A 15,703-nucleotide genomic window follows, 5' to 3' on the forward strand; every position below is an offset into this window, starting at 1 on the left:
CAAATAAACCCCCTTTATAAAAGTCAATCCATTTCTGGTGTTTTACAAAATGGCAGCATTAGCAAACTGAACATCCACAAGACAGTCCTTCAAAGATTACTATTCCCCTTTTAAAAATGAAAAAACTGAGGCTAGAAGATGCTCAGGAGAGAGACACTTGGTCCATCCCAGGGCAGCAGGGGTGGGGTGGGGATGGAGGACAAGTTATGAAGGAAGACATTTGATAGGAGACGGCTTCGAGCCTGGAAGAAAAGTATGAGCTAGCTCAGGTCAAAAATGGGATAAAGGGGCACTGGTGGGTTAAAAGAGCAGCATAAGCAAAAACCCAGATGAGGAAAGAGGAGGTTTGGTTTCCCTGAAGAATTTCTGATGTACGTAACCTGTGAAGCACAAGGTGGTAGGAAATGAAACTGAGAGATAGATCAGGCCAGGTAATGGTTTGCTTCTTTATGTCATTTTGAGGGCATAGACTTTACCATGGAAGCAAAGTGGAGAATTCAAGAGTTTTAAGCCAGAGAGTGACTTAAATGTGCTAAATTTTTACCAAAGTGTAGATACTAGAATGCCAATATCTACCACCAGGTGCTGTTTGGAGGACCCCCACCTCCTTGCTTCACTATCAGAACCCAAGTGTGGATGGATTTGTGTTTTACCCCATCTGTCCCGTGACCCAAAACGGGGTTTGATACAGAGTGAGAGCTCAGTAAATATTGACAGACTGGATGAGGGTGTGAGGATGTGATATAAGGCAAGCAACATAAACTGGTAATTGCCATAATAAGTGATAAATCCGTGCAGATACAATGTTAGGTAGATATTAATTAATAACTTGATGAGAGGCATGAGAGCTATAACAGATGAAATAGGTTAAACTTGAAAAAAGCAGTGAGAAAAGAAGAGAAATTCATATTTTTATAGGAAATTCTCCTTTGAAGTAAAACCCTTTCTGAACCATAAAAGATAATGGTGTGTAAATCAGTAACTTTTACCAAGAGTTGTTGGGGCAGTTACTCTGATTGAACATCACTGCCAACCAGACATTATATACCATTTAAGTAAGACAGAAAGATTAATCTTAAGGTGTCACATTGACCTTGGGAACTTTTATCAGCAGTCTCTGCTGCCCCAAGGTTCATGACAATATATATGAAAGGACTTAAAAGTCATGAAACCAAAGAGGAACATCCTGCTTTGAGGTTTTATATTTAGTTGTTAATTTCCTCCACTCAAAAACCACTGAACTCTTCTTACATGTGATAATGACTTCTGAGAACCAAATAACATGATGCATTAGAAGAGTTGTTTTCTTTAAAAGAAACATGCTTTCTTAGTGTGTGAGCATGTTGTTTTACTTGAAAAAGTCACAACTCCTTATGTATAAAATAGAAAAAGAAAATCTTTAGGATCAATGAATTCTGCTTCCCTGTTGCACATGACAAATTCTTAGTAGATCCTGTGATGGTTCAGTCCATGTGTCAACTTGGGTAGGTTATGGTGTTCGGCTGTTACGTCATGCAAGCACTGGCCTGATTCTTACTGTGATGATATTTCAGAGTTTAAATCATCAATAAGGTGATGGTATCTATGATTGATTACATCTACTATCAACTAAAGAGACCGCTGTCAACAATGAGAGAAGTCTCTTCCAATCAGTTGAAGGTCTTAAAGGGAGAATTGATGATTTTGACAGTCAGAAAGGAGAATTTCCATCTCTACTTTAGCCAGCCAGCTTTTCCTGGGGAATTCATTGAAAACCTCATCAGAGTTCCTGGCTTCCAGCCTGCCCTGTGGAATTTGAAGTTAACCATTCCCATAGTCATGTGAGCCAATTCATATGATAAATCTCAATATTTACATTACAAATGTGTGTGTGTGTGTGTGTGTGTGTGTGTGTGTGTGTGTGTGTGTGTGAATTTCCTGTTGGGGTTGTTTCCCTGGAAAACCCTAACAATCCCCTTCCAAGTGTTGTGCAGTGTGGCAGGAGGGGGTGGCTCTCTGTTTTAAAAGGTTTGCCCTGCATTTTCTGTAACAGTGCAGTGGCTAAGTCCTCTAGCTGTAGAATCAGAGAGATTGGATTGAAAGCCACTCACTCACTTTCTACCCATGTCCAGTTTTCCACCTCAGAGGACAAATGTGATGCTGATGAGACCATGGATGGAAGGTGCTACTCTGGCAGTCTAGCAGAGCAAGCAAGGCACCAACTGGGATAAACTATGAGCTCCCAGAAGGGCAACGCACAGGCCTTATTTATCTTTGTTCCAAGGCTGAGTACATTGTCTGACAATGAGGAAATCAGAAACATTTTTAAATGTTCACTTACCATACAGTGCACCATTGTTGTGCACCCTTCATCCTGGATGGACTTTTTATGTAATTATGATGGGAAAACTGATGATAGCTGAATTTATGAACCTGAGCACTGGTAACAGATCTTGCGCTGAGTAAAAACTAAAGCTGGAAGGAAGCTTAAGAGTAATTAGGTCCTCTCCTTCATTGTATAGAAGAAGTAACTAAGGCACAGAAAGTTAATGCGACTTCTCCAATATCATAATGAAAATACATCTCCCAAGTGAAAATAAATTTCCCAACTGTCCTCATACAACAACGGATGATTATGAAATTCTGTGCCTATTAGAACTAGTGTAATCTAGGATCTGCCAAAGATAAATTGGAGTCATAAGCCTCAGGCTTGGAAAAAAAAAGGGACTGGGTAGTTAGGGAAGTGTAAGGTTTGGCTATTTGCTGGGATCTAAAAGAAACTGAGCCCCATGGAGAAGAAAAAGCAAACTACAGCCTGGAAGCATCCTATGAAAATGTGTCTCCTGCACTCCCCATACTTTCTGATTATCACCATGGAGATGGTGAAGGCCTAGACCAGAAACTGTAAATACCCCTTCTCTCCTGTCCAAACTTACGAGGCTGGCCTTGGAGCAAATATATTTTTTAATGTATCAATCGTTAATCTATCAAGACAATTGATAGAACAACTAGAGAGAAAATCAGCAAAGGTATAGAAAATAACTCAACAATGCCTTCAAGCAACAGGATCCAATCCATCCAAAAATATCCCATTGCAACAAAATACACATTCTTTTAAATACCCATGGAACATATACCAAGATAGAGTACTTCCTGGGTCATAAAACAAAACTCAACAACTTGAAAGAATCGAACTCAGGCAGAGTATGTTCTCAGACCACAGAAAGATAACAAGAATAGTTCCATATACTTGGAAACTAAACAGCACAATTCTGAAGATCCATGAGCCAAAGAGAAAGTCTCAAGGGAAATAAAAATACATTCAGCTAAGGAATCTAGACCCGGCATCATGGGATGGAGAACATCTTCTGGACCAAAAGGGGGATGTGAAAGGAAATGAAATAAGCTTCAGTGGCAGAGAGATTCCAAAAGGAGCCGAGAGGTCACTCTGGTGGGCACTCTTATGTACAATACAGACAACCTTTTTTAGGTTCTAGTGAATTGGAGTAGCTAGCAGTAAATACCTGAAACTATCAAACTACAACCCAGAACCCATGAATCTTGAAGACGATTGTATAAAAATGCAGCTTATGAGAGGTGACAATGTGATTGGGAAAGCCATATGGACCACACTCCCCTTTGTCTAGTTTATGGATGGATGAGTAGAAAAATGGGGGAAGGAAACAAACAAACAAACAAACAAAGGCACCCAGTGTCCTTTTTTACTTTAATTGCTTGTTTTCACTTTAATTATTATTCTTGTTATTTTTGTGTGTGTGGTAATGAAGGTGTCAGGGATTGATTTTGGTGATGAATGCACAACTATGTAATGGTACTGTGAACAACCGAATGAATGCTTTGTTTTGTATGACTGCATGATATGTGAATATATCTCAATAAAATGAATTAAAAAAAATACATTGAGCTAAATGAAAATGAAAATTCAACATAAAATCCATGTGACGAAGCTGAAGCAGTTCTGAAAGGGAAATTTAGAACACTCACTCTTGACATTAGAAAAGAATAATAATCTCAAGGCAATAGTTTAAGTTCTACTTCAAGAAGAAGAGCAAAATAAACACAAAGAAGCAGAAAGATAATAGCAGAAATCAATAAAATTGAGAAGAGAAAATCAATGAAATAAAAGGGTGATACTATGAAAACATCAATGAAATGAACAAACCCTTAGCAAGACTGACAATGAAAAAGAAAAATGTCACAAATTACCAATATGAGGAATGAAAAGGGATATCAATACAGACCCTGCAGACATGAAATGGATAATAAGGTAATACTCCAAACAACACTTAACAATAAATTTGATAACTCAGACAAAATGAACCAACTCTTTAAAAAAGCACAAACTACCATAGCTCACCGAATATGAAAAAGATACTTTGAATAATCCTAAAACTATTAAGGAAATGAATTTTGTAATGAGAAAAGTTCCAAAAATGGAATTTCCAGGCCCAGAGTGTGTTACTTGAGAATACTACTAACTATTCAAAGAAGAATTAACAGTTCTACACAATCTCTTCTGGAAAATAGAAGAGGAGGAGCATTTGCCATTCGTTGTATGGAACTATTATCACCCTGATACCAAAATCAAACAAAAAGATTAAAATAAGAACAAAAACAACAGACCAATGTCTCTCATAAATAGAGATACAGAAAAGTCCTTAACAAAGTATTAGCAAATTAAATGTAGAAACTCAGTGGTATGTAAAAAGAATTATACACCACGATCAAGTGAGGTTTACTACAAGGATGCAGGCTTGTTCAATATCCAAAAAATCAATCAATGTAATCCACTACACCAGTAGGCTAAAGAAGAAAATCACATGATCATATCAATCAATGCAGAAAAAAATTTGGCAAAACTCAATACTCCTTCATGATTTAAAAAACAATTATCAGAAAACGACTGATAGAGGGGAACCTTCTCAACTTGATAAAGAATATAAGCAAAATACCTATAGTTAAAATAATACTTAATGGTGAAAGACTAAATGTTTTTCCCCTGATGTCTGGAAAAAGCCAAAGTTGTCTTTCACACCACTACTGTTCAACATAGTACTGGAAATTTTAACCAATGCAATGAAGCAATAAAAGAAATAAAAAGCATACAGATTGTAAAGGAAGCTGTATCTCTCCTTATTTTCAGGAGGAAGGAAAGATGGTGTACATAGAAAATCCCAAGGAATCTACACCCCAAAAATCTTAAAACTAATAAGTGAATTTGGTAGATACAACATCAATATGCAAAACTCAATTGTATTTGTATACATTAGCAATGGAGAGAGGGAAACAAAATTAAAAATACAAAATCATTTATAATTGCTAAAAAAGTAAGTACTTAGATGAAACTCAAACAAAATATATTCAGGATTTATATGCCAAAAACTATAACATGATGATGAAAGAAATTAAAGAAGATCCAAATAAACAGAGGCATCTATTCATGAACTGTAAGACTCATAGTAAAAATGACAATTCTCCACAAATTGATATATAGGTTTAACATAGTTACCATTAAAATCCCGGAAACATTTTTTTGCAGATATAGACAGAATTATTCTAAAATTCTTATGGAAAGGCAAAAGAACTGGAAGAACTAAAACAATTTTAAGGAATAAAAGTTTTTAATTAGTCTCCCCAATTTCAAGATTTATTATATACAGCTACAGAAATCAAGACTGTGTGATGTTGACAGCATGATAGACACATAGATACGTGGAATAAAACAGAGAATCAAAAAATAGCCCAAACAAGTGTAGCCAACTTGTTTGACAAATGTGCAAAGCAGTTCAATAGAGGGAGGGTATCTTTTCAACAAATGTGGAATAATTGGATATCCACAGGCAAAACAAAAAACAAACTAACCTCCATGTAAACCTCAAATCTCAAAATAAGTGTGACTTAAATGTAAAACAAAAAATTGTAAAACTTTTAGAAAAAAAATTGGGAGCAAATCTTCGGGAATTAGGGCTCTTGTTCTTAGACATTACTCCAAAAGCATGATCCATAAAAGAAAAAAAATCACTAAACTGGGCTTCATCAAAATTAGAATTGTTTCTCTATGAAAGATTTTATTAAGAGGATGAAAGGATGAACTATTTACTAGCAGAAAATATTTTCAAACTAAATTTCTGATAAAGGACTTATATCTATAATATATAAAGAGCCCTCACAATTTAACAGTAAATATATATATAATAAAATGATCTAATTTTGAAAAGGGCAAATAACATTAAGAGGTATTTCAATAAAGATATATGAATTGCAAATAAACACATGAAATGAGTTCAACATCAATAATAATTAGGAAATACAAGTTAGAACCATGATGTGATATCACTATACATACACCTATGAGAATAGCTAAAAATTTTACAAAAAAGTGACAATACCAATGGTTGGCAAGGATGAAGAGAAACTGGATATTTCATACATTGCCAGTGGGAATACAAAATGATACAGCCACTTGGGCAAATAGTTTGACAGTTTCCTAAAAAGTGAAACATACAGTTATCATATGACTTAGCAATCACCTACCTGTGCATTTATCCCAGAAAAAAATGAAACCTTGTTACCACCTAAAAACCTGCCTATGAATTTTTAATTGATTTATTTAATTAATTAATATGTAATAGCCAAAAAACTGGAAATAAAACTGTGGTACATCATATCTTGGACTACGGCTCAGTCATAAAAAGTAGCAAAGTGAATCCCAAAATCTTTTTGTTGATTGAACAAAAGCCGGTCTCAAAAGGTTATTTATTGAATGATTCCATTTACATAGCCTTCCCAAAATGGTAAAAATATAGAAATGGTGAGAAATTACGGTTTCCAGGGATTAGGGATGGTGGGGGAAAGCTTGGGTATGACTGAACTATATAAGGGTAACAGAAGGGAGGTCTTTGTGGGGATAGAATAGTTATGTATCTTGACTGAGGTGGTGATTGCATAAATCTACACACGTGATAAAATGCATGGAACTATACACACACATTGTACCAATGTCAGTTTCCTGGTTTGGGTATAAAATTACAGTTATGTATAATGAAACCACTGGGGGAAATTGTATGAGGACTACAGGAGAAATTTCTGCACTACCTTTGCAACTCCCTGTTGCAAAATTTTAAAACTTAAAAAAAAATCATAATAGCATGTTTTCCATTAGAATCACAAACATAGACACTCACTTCCAATATCTGGTCTCAGTTTTTTGTCATATTCTCTTAGAAGCTTGTTGAGAATAAGAGTCACATCAGTGTCCTGGGATTTTGGAGCCAAAACCCACTTTTGGTTTGAAGATGAGTCTTCATATTCATCGTCTTCCACCTTTCTGGACCTGTAATTATGACACAGATTGTGGCCCATAAGTTGCAGCAGTAGCTCTGGAAAGTGTCATAAGCTTTCCCCTGCTTCCCCACAAACTCTATATCGATGGGTAGAAAGTCCCAAGTACCCTCAGCCCATCCATTGTTTTAATGAAAACAATAAAAATAAAATAAGCACAATCAATAGGAAGAATGCTACTGCTAACAATGAGGCATGTCCGGCTTCTGTGCTTCTCACCAAGCCTGGAATCTGTTATGAACTGTCATTATAAGGTGGCGTGCTTGGCCAGCCCTCAGGGGAGGTGACAAGTAACAGAGACTATGGTTGGTGACCATTCTCTGGTAACTTTACATGTCTCCTTCAACACAAATGGATTCATTTCTTACAGAGCAGACTAACATGAACATTAAAAATCAAAATATTTCTAATATTTTCATCATTTTGACCCCCTCATAAATAGGTCCTAATGAATGCATGAGAGACCCTGAGCTTGTGTTGTGCAGGGTTGAACGTGACAGCTGCCTGCACTGGGAGCTGCAGAGTGACAGGAGTACTCAACGGAGAGGGCTGACAATGGCAAGCAGTCTCCTTGATAAGGTTGACTCCACGGTACAGCCCTTCACGCGGCGAAAGAGAAGATTCTCCTGCCTCTAAGCAGGCATTTTCACATGGACAACCGTTTACCGTGGTTACCATGGTGAAAAGCATGTCACAAAATAAGCAACAAACTTCTTTCCTTGTAGTCTGTCAGTGTGCATGCCTTAATGACTCTTTATTCCAAAAAAAAAGAACAAAAATAGGACATAAGATTGCACTGAGGTATACTTGTGCTGATTGCATATGAGCTAGTGTCTGTGGAGCTTCCAGGATGGGAACCAAAAATGCTAATACTGTCTCCAGGTGGTGGTGTTCCAGAACCTAAATTCTTTCAGCCAGTTTTAGAAATTGTGTAAGTTATCTATAATAAACATGAAAGAAATGAAAAGAATATACTTTTTTAAGTTCATGACCTCAACTTCATTTATGTCTGCAGAATCATATTACATATGTATATAATTACATATATATGTGTGTGTGTGTGTATGTACATTATTTGCATGAGTCTTTTATGTATGTTAACTACTCATAACAGAGTACAGCAGTGGTCAAATAGTCTAAACCTGGGTAAATATATACATGTAAATGAGATTTTGGTAATGAATATATGACATATTTTGGCAGACAGATTTCCCTACTTAAGTTTTCCCTAGGCTGAAAAAAATCAGTCATGGAAACTATAAACTGTCAAACTATAAATTGCCATGGAGGACATTTATTCATGCTAAGCACTCACCATCAATAGAAACTTATAAAATTTGGGACATGTATTCAATAAGTGAGAGGTTGCATTTCCATATTTAAAAAACTGAACTTTTACCAAAAATACTATACAGTTGAAAATGTCATTCTAAGAATATTTCCTTCATTATCAGTAATATTAGTTTTATCATCTTACAAAAACAAGAGTAGTTTGAAGCAGGTTCTGCAGGACATGAATAGGTGGGAGCCAAGCCTTGCCAATCTGGCTTGGCAATCCATTTGACAGCAAAGACATTTGGGGGAACTGTGGACAGAGGGGCAGTTTGGCTCAGCAAAATCATGAACAGGGATTCTCAGGACAAGTACCGGACTCTACGATAGTGTCTTCCTCCCTCCTCTTCTTGTCCCTCTGCCTCTTTCCCTCTCTTCCCTTCCATCGCCTCTATTTCTTCCCTTCCCTTCCCGCCCTTCCCTTTTCTCTCCCCCACACCCCTCTTCTCCCCCACTTCCCGCCTCTCCCCTTTCTTTTCTTTACCCTCCCCCACCCCCTCTGCCTTCCATCTCCCTCTCTCTCCACACTACAGAACCAAACCCTGTCCTGTTATTCTCAGTTGCCCAAACAGTTACATGTGCATGTAGATTCAGCACGTTGAGCAACTCTCAATTTCTTTTCTGTGCACCCAGGCTTAGTTACTTCAGTAACGAACAGGTATTATAACGAGACTAATTCTCCCCCTACTGGTGATGAGAGGGTTTTCCTGAAATTGCATAAGCCTCTTCCTTAGAGTGAGGCCAGTGCAGGTGGCAGCGGGGGAAGAAGGAGAGAGGAAAAGCGGGGACATTCTCTTTCCTGTCATCAGAAGGTTTCGTGGAATCTGGGACCCTGCAGCTGGGCTGGAGTGGACAGTTGACAGACGGGACCAGTCAAGGCTGTCTGGGTCCCAGGCTGCCAGCTTGCCCTGCTCCAGATCCAACTGATGTTTCTCCTGCATCAGTTTTCTACAGAACTTTAGATAATGAAATAGAAGCCACACTTTGCTAGTATCAGACCCAGGGCCCCACAGAAAATCCTTACTTTGATAAAAATCAGATCTTTTCTCAGGGGAGCTATTAGACTGGACATAAAAGAATGTTGTTTGCTACCCCCTACGTTCTATAAGCATTTTTATTACTTGGATTGTTGGATGCTAAACACCATCATTGCAATTAAGGTTTTCTTAAAAAATATACCGGCAATGTGTTGTCATTGTCAAACAATTGCTATACCCAATTACTGATGCTTTATACTTTCTTTCCATTCAGGAGGACAGATGAAAAGTATGAGGTATTTTTAAACACTAAAAAGAGCTCCTAAACCCCAGAAGGCATAGGTGATTCTCTAGTAAGCTTTCCCAAGGTACCACCAAGGTCCCATATGTGACTCAATGTTTTTTAAATGTTTCTCCTGTGTCAGAATGTTGAGAATCCCCCTTGGGCACTGCCATGTCATCACCATGGAGTCCAACTGTAAGAATCTTTTCCAGGGAATAGCCACACCAGAAAGACATTCCAGAGTGCAGAATTAACAACAATTTGAAAGATGACACTGGAAATCAGATTATTTTACATGTCTGCAAAACCCATTCAAAAAGCACAGACACTTTCAAAACACAGGCATGCAGAACTAAAAGTAGTTTAAAATTTGGATTTTTTTTTCTTTCAACTAACATGCAATCCCTGTTATGAAGGCCAAGGAACCATCCCAGATAGAGAACATATTAAAACAGTTACATCTGCCTTGGCAAAAGGGAGGGATGAAAAATCCCAAGAGATTTTATTTGTCTTTGAGAATCCCTAGAAACCTGACCGATTCAAGTCAGATGCTAAGATTATCTTCCTATCAAGCACATAAAGTAATGAGCACACATAGGAGGTTTTCCTTCTAGAATATGAAGTATCTATAGATCCAGACAGTTGACTGCCTGATCCTGAACTGTGTGCAGTCACTTCATGGAGCTGGTGGCAATAGAAGAGTCACCTAGATATGACTTCAGATCACTATCTTCTGCCTGATGCCAGGGCAGCCTCTGAGCTGAGTGTCTGCACCTCTAAGCAAAGATTCATCCAGGTAGAACCAACAGAAGAAAGCACACTTCAATTTCCTTTCATAACTCCCTTCATAGGCAGGAAGAAACTTCAGTGGAAAAGCCCAAAGAGTGAGCTGCTTCATTGAGAAAGTTGACTGTGACTCACTGGTGGAGGCTGCCTTCCCAGCACACCTTCTGCCTCTCCTGCTGTCCACTCAGCAAAGACAAGTGGTTTGGAGAGCAGGGCCAGGACTGTCTTCCTCTGGCTAGACGCCTCTGTCAAGGTAGGGAGTGAGAACTGGGGGCCTCTTCAAGGTTTGCTAATGCATCTTCCTGGTTCCTTGTACTTCACAAATATGAATGAAAGCACAAAGTCCTGGCACTACCTCCTGGCTCCTGCAGGGTTTACTGCCCCCAGGGACGCTCTCTGATTCTCTAACTCCCAGATCAGGAAACGGAGAAGGGTGAAAACAGGAGTGTTTGGGGAGCTGGGGTGCTCTGAGAGGGGAGCTGCTCTGATTTCCAAATGACAAGGCACTCTCAGGGCCAGAGATCAGGGAGGGGGGATTAAAGAAACCAAGCCTAGAATCTGGAGGTGAATTTACAGCAAAAGGGTTTAATCCTTCTTTTCCCACTCCCTTTCTGGCCTCAAGAGCCCTCTTCATCTCTTCCTGGAGCTTCCTAAGTCCCCTTATCTGCCTGGTTTCTAGGAGGAAGTCTAAGGGTATCTTTGGCAAGAATTATTTCTTACATTACCTGGCAGAAGCCTTATTATCAGTTTCAACATGCTGCTTTATGGGCACAGGTGTGTGTGTGTGTGTGTGTGTGTGTGTGTGTGTGCAGCGTGGTTTATGTGGAAGGGATGCGTGTACTGTGTGTGTGTCCGGGACCAGGGAAGGGAGTCCTTCCAGGGAAGCAGGGCTCTCAGCTGCCCACCTTTCCCAGTCCTTCTCCAGCTCCTTCCTGCAGGTTGTTCTTCACCAGTCTGGTCTACACTGGGCAGCTAGAAAACCATCACCCCCGGTCCTGGAAAATTTCAGAGTAATGGAAATGATAGAGGACATGGGTCGATGTAAGTACGTCTGTTAGACCCTGGGACACTTGGGGTGGGAGTAACGGGTGGACAAGGAGGTACCCACCACCGCTCCCTGGCCCTGTGATCTTGGTTTTCAAACCCCTTAAAACCACCAGAACCTTAACGCCTTGTGAGAAGAGCCAATTAATTTCTGAGTCCTTGAATCGCAGTCTGCAGAGAAGGCTGCAGCCGCCGGCCGGAGAGGGGACTGGCCGAGCCCGGGAAAGCTTGGGCAGGTGAGGCGCGAACGCACTTGCGGTGTCCTTCCCGCAGCCGAGCCGACGGCGGGTGCCCCAGGGTCTGGGCCTCCGGGACCTCGGGCCCCGCGCACTTACCGCGCGTGCAAGCCTGAGAACAGGCAGAGGAGCAGCAGCAGCTTCGGGGCCATGGTGTCTGGAGCTTGGCGCGGTGTCCTCGCAGCGCGGCCTTTCCGCGCCCTCCTGCAGCCCGCCGCCTGGGGACAAGTGTCGGGTCGGTGGCTCAGCCCGCGCCCCCGACGGCTCCCGGGCGCACTGCGAGACGCCCACCCCGCAGGGTGCCGAGTCCCCGCGCAGAGCCAGGCGGCGGGATCTCCGCGGTGGCGCCGCCGCTGCCACTGAGGAGCGGATCCTCTGGCCGCTCGCTCCTGTGTGGGCGCACCCGGGCGGCGGATCTTCCAGCTCCGCGGCGGAGGCGGTGCCGGCGGGGAGGAGTTTCCCCAATTACACGGCTGACGGCGCTCCCGGCGAAGGAGGTAGATCTGAATGGATTCGGTGCTAGTTTGAGGCTGCCGAGGGGGTGGGGCTCCACGGGGGCGGGGCACCTTGGGGATCCCGCCGGGAATCTGAACAAAGCCCCAGAGATGTGCGCCTGGTGGTCGGGAGGAGCCGCGAGTCCACTCGGTTGCGTTCCTATGGTCGTTTCAACCAAACGGGCACTCCCACCGTGCACGCCCCTCCCGGCAGGTCTTCATTTGGGCATGCCAGATAGCAAGTGGGAAAGATGGTCTGCAAGCGTCCTGCTAAGTCTGCGGAACTCTGCATGTGGATTCTAAGATGCTGTGCTTAGAAAAGTGGCCTTGCTGGGGAGTATTTGGGGAAAAAAGATTCAGATCTATGTGCCTTCTCCTGGAAAGAGCAGTTAACATATTCAATAAAGAGGAATAGTGAAAAGGAATGTAAGGGTAGGAGAAAGAAAGATCTTAAGTCGGGGCGGGGGGGGGGCGGGGGGGGGTTCTGTATGAACCAAGAAATGCACTTCATTCAATGTGCTTGTATGCTCTAAAGACTGGAAATTGCATTTATAATTTCATTTGTAATAATCACTCAGAAAACTAGTCCTTCACCGTACATTACAATATTTAGCATGGTTTAGAGCACATCAACAACTACTTTGGCATTTACAATCACCCCAAAAATAGTTTTTAGAAAATATTTTACATTTCAAACTACTATCCAAAGAATCATGTAAAGGTGAAATAACTGTTTCTTAAATATTGTCAGCTTTGTTCATAAAATATATAGGCTATAAGTGCCAGAGTTGTCTGGTGTTTTCCTCCTTGTTTCTGAATCCTCCACCATGATTGTGGGCATGCAGTGGGAGTGGAATTAAGTTTGTGATGATGGAGAATTTTGTTTTTAACAAGAGAACTCTCTTTTCCTTGGTATTGTCACCTCCTGTCTCCAAGAAGCTCTGGGCTAACTCTGGCTGGCCAGTCCCTGGGCTCTTTCTAATGTCCTCCTCTGCCTGCCATATCTTTCCCAGGTAAATGCACAAGCCCAACTCAGGTCTGGTTTTCCAGGAAGCCTCAGAACTCTCCTGCAACCCTTCACCTTCAAAACTGTACCTGTCTTTCAAGAGAATGTATCCAGTTTATCACATTCTTCCCTAGTTTCTAATTTTCTATATCACACAACTAAGCCCATTAGCACAAGATGATTTTTTGTTCATTAAGTGCTTATGGAAATCTGTCAAGTCTCCACATATCTTTAAGTGTGTCATGAGAAAATAAAAATTAAAAAGAAACAATACTTCTGTGCTCCAATTCTTAGCATAGTAATAGGCCCGTCAGTAAAAAAATAGCCATCAGACATTTATAACATAATTTTGGCCTAGGGTTAATGCTTACATGTATTGACTTTGCATGCATTAACTCATTTTACCTCTCACAACAACCCTTTAGGTAGCTATTTTTACTATCATTCGCATTTTACAGATGTAGAAAACAAGGTGCAGAAAAGTAATTCCCCCAAGGTAACACAGCAAGTGGATGAGACTGGGGATAGGAACCCAAGCAGTGAGTTCCAGCATATTGGGCTTACTCAGTACCATACTGATTCTCTGGGTAGATGTTCAGGAAACATTTATTGTTTGATCTCTTGATTGATTGAGCAAAGTTTAGACTCCTCTGTGTATTCTTTTTTTAAGCATGAGTTTTTATAATAGAAGCAGACTGGTACTTGAATGGCTTTGTAAAATATCAGTATAACCAGAAGTGTCCTGTACAGGTTTTACAATCCAGCCAGAGGAAAACAAATTGTGATGGTCTTTTACATCCTGGTACTGCTTTGTTCTTCTCTCTTGACTATGTTCAAAGTATTATTACTATGAATAAGGACAACAGGGTCTCTTCTGGCGTTTGTCTCATTTAAAGTTTCATAGAACTGACCATTTTGCCTTGGAAGTCTCCCCTTTCTAAGATGCACTCCAGAGCAAGATTTTTTTTTTTTTTTTCCACTAAATGAGTTGACAAGAGGGAAACATTCAAAGCACGTTTATGGGCATTAAGTGTGAAAGCAAAACGCAAAGTCAAGAATCTTCAAAGCATAAGCTCCAGGCTTTGATTTTTCTCCCTAGACCACTTGGACCAGCGGGGATGCTTTGGGAGCATGCGCAGTTCTCACAGCACATTCTGCTTCAGCTCCCTGCGTTTTCAGCACCACAGAAGCTGACAGCTCCCCCGTGGCGCGCTGCAGGTAAAGGGAAAAAGAAAAATTGTGGGAAACAGATCCACGACAAGATTGGTGCTTAATCATAAGAGGTAAAGATTGGGGATCTACTCACTCCACTGCAGCACAAACACTTTCAGTGCATATAGAAAGTCCGCCAGCTAGTGTGCTGTTTCTTTCAGGCTTTGGCGTCAGGTGCTGGATTCAGGTTTCCGGGGAAGACCTGGGCTGGCGGCGCAACGTGTGGGTTGAGCTGCATCTCAGCAGCCGGCGGGAAGGAATCCGAGGGCGGCGAGACTGGCTGACTTATCTTTGAAATCGTCTGCGGCCTCTCTGACAAATACTCTTCAGGATTCCTTCCGATAGCCTCCTTTCACCTCCTACAGGCGCAAAGGGGGAAAGCCAGCAGTGTTGGTGAAAGTAACTGGACCACTGCCGCGGTTGGTCGTGTGTGTGTGTGGGGGGGGGGGGGGCTTCTGGGTTTTGGATTTTGAATAAAATTTCCTCACTGCCCAAATTATTCTTTTTATTTGCATTAAGATATTTTAAAACCTTTCCCTCCTCAACTTTTCTGTTTTCCTTTCTTATCCAGGGATAATACACATGCTACAAAATTCAGTAACCTTAAAAAAGTATGGCTGAATGAATTTTTTATATGCCATAAAGATATGACTAGCACGTGAATATCATTCAGATTAAGATATAGAACACTTTTCTAGTTTCCTAGTTTTTTTCTGTCCAGTCACTGGGCCATTTTCACAGTCAACACCCTCACGAGGTGATTACTATTCTGACTTCCCTCACAGTAGATTAGATTTGCCTGATCTTGAACCTCCCATAAATAGAACCACACAGTATTTTCTATTTAATGTCTGGTTTCCCTCACTCAATAGAATGCCTCCAAATTTATCCATGTTGCTGCATATAGCAGTCATTCATTATTTTTTTTTTAATCATCATTTTATTGAGATATATTCACATACCACGCAGTCATACAAAACAAATTGTACTTT

General features: G+C 40.8%; 1 protein-coding gene across 1 annotated transcript in view; it reads right to left on the reverse strand.

Moving 5' to 3' along the window:
- GABRG3 (gamma-aminobutyric acid type A receptor subunit gamma3) overlaps positions 1–12,358 on the reverse strand; it is an 805,263-nt gene extending 792,905 nt beyond the window's left edge. The window contains exons 1-2 of the mRNA XM_037832811.1: positions 12,099–12,358; positions 7,185–7,333 (exon numbers count right to left, since the gene is read on the reverse strand). Of these exons, the coding sequence (XP_037688739.1) occupies positions 7,185–7,333; positions 12,099–12,151 (202 nt within the window). The 5' untranslated portion in view covers positions 12,152–12,358. The remainder of the gene's footprint in view (positions 1–7,184; positions 7,334–12,098) is intronic.
- Positions 12,359–15,703: the final 3,345 nt, after the last annotated feature.

This window comes from Choloepus didactylus, chromosome 4, assembly GCF_015220235.1.
Source record: "Choloepus didactylus isolate mChoDid1 chromosome 4, mChoDid1.pri, whole genome shotgun sequence".
Lineage (NCBI taxonomy): Eukaryota > Metazoa > Chordata > Mammalia > Pilosa > Megalonychidae > Choloepus > Choloepus didactylus.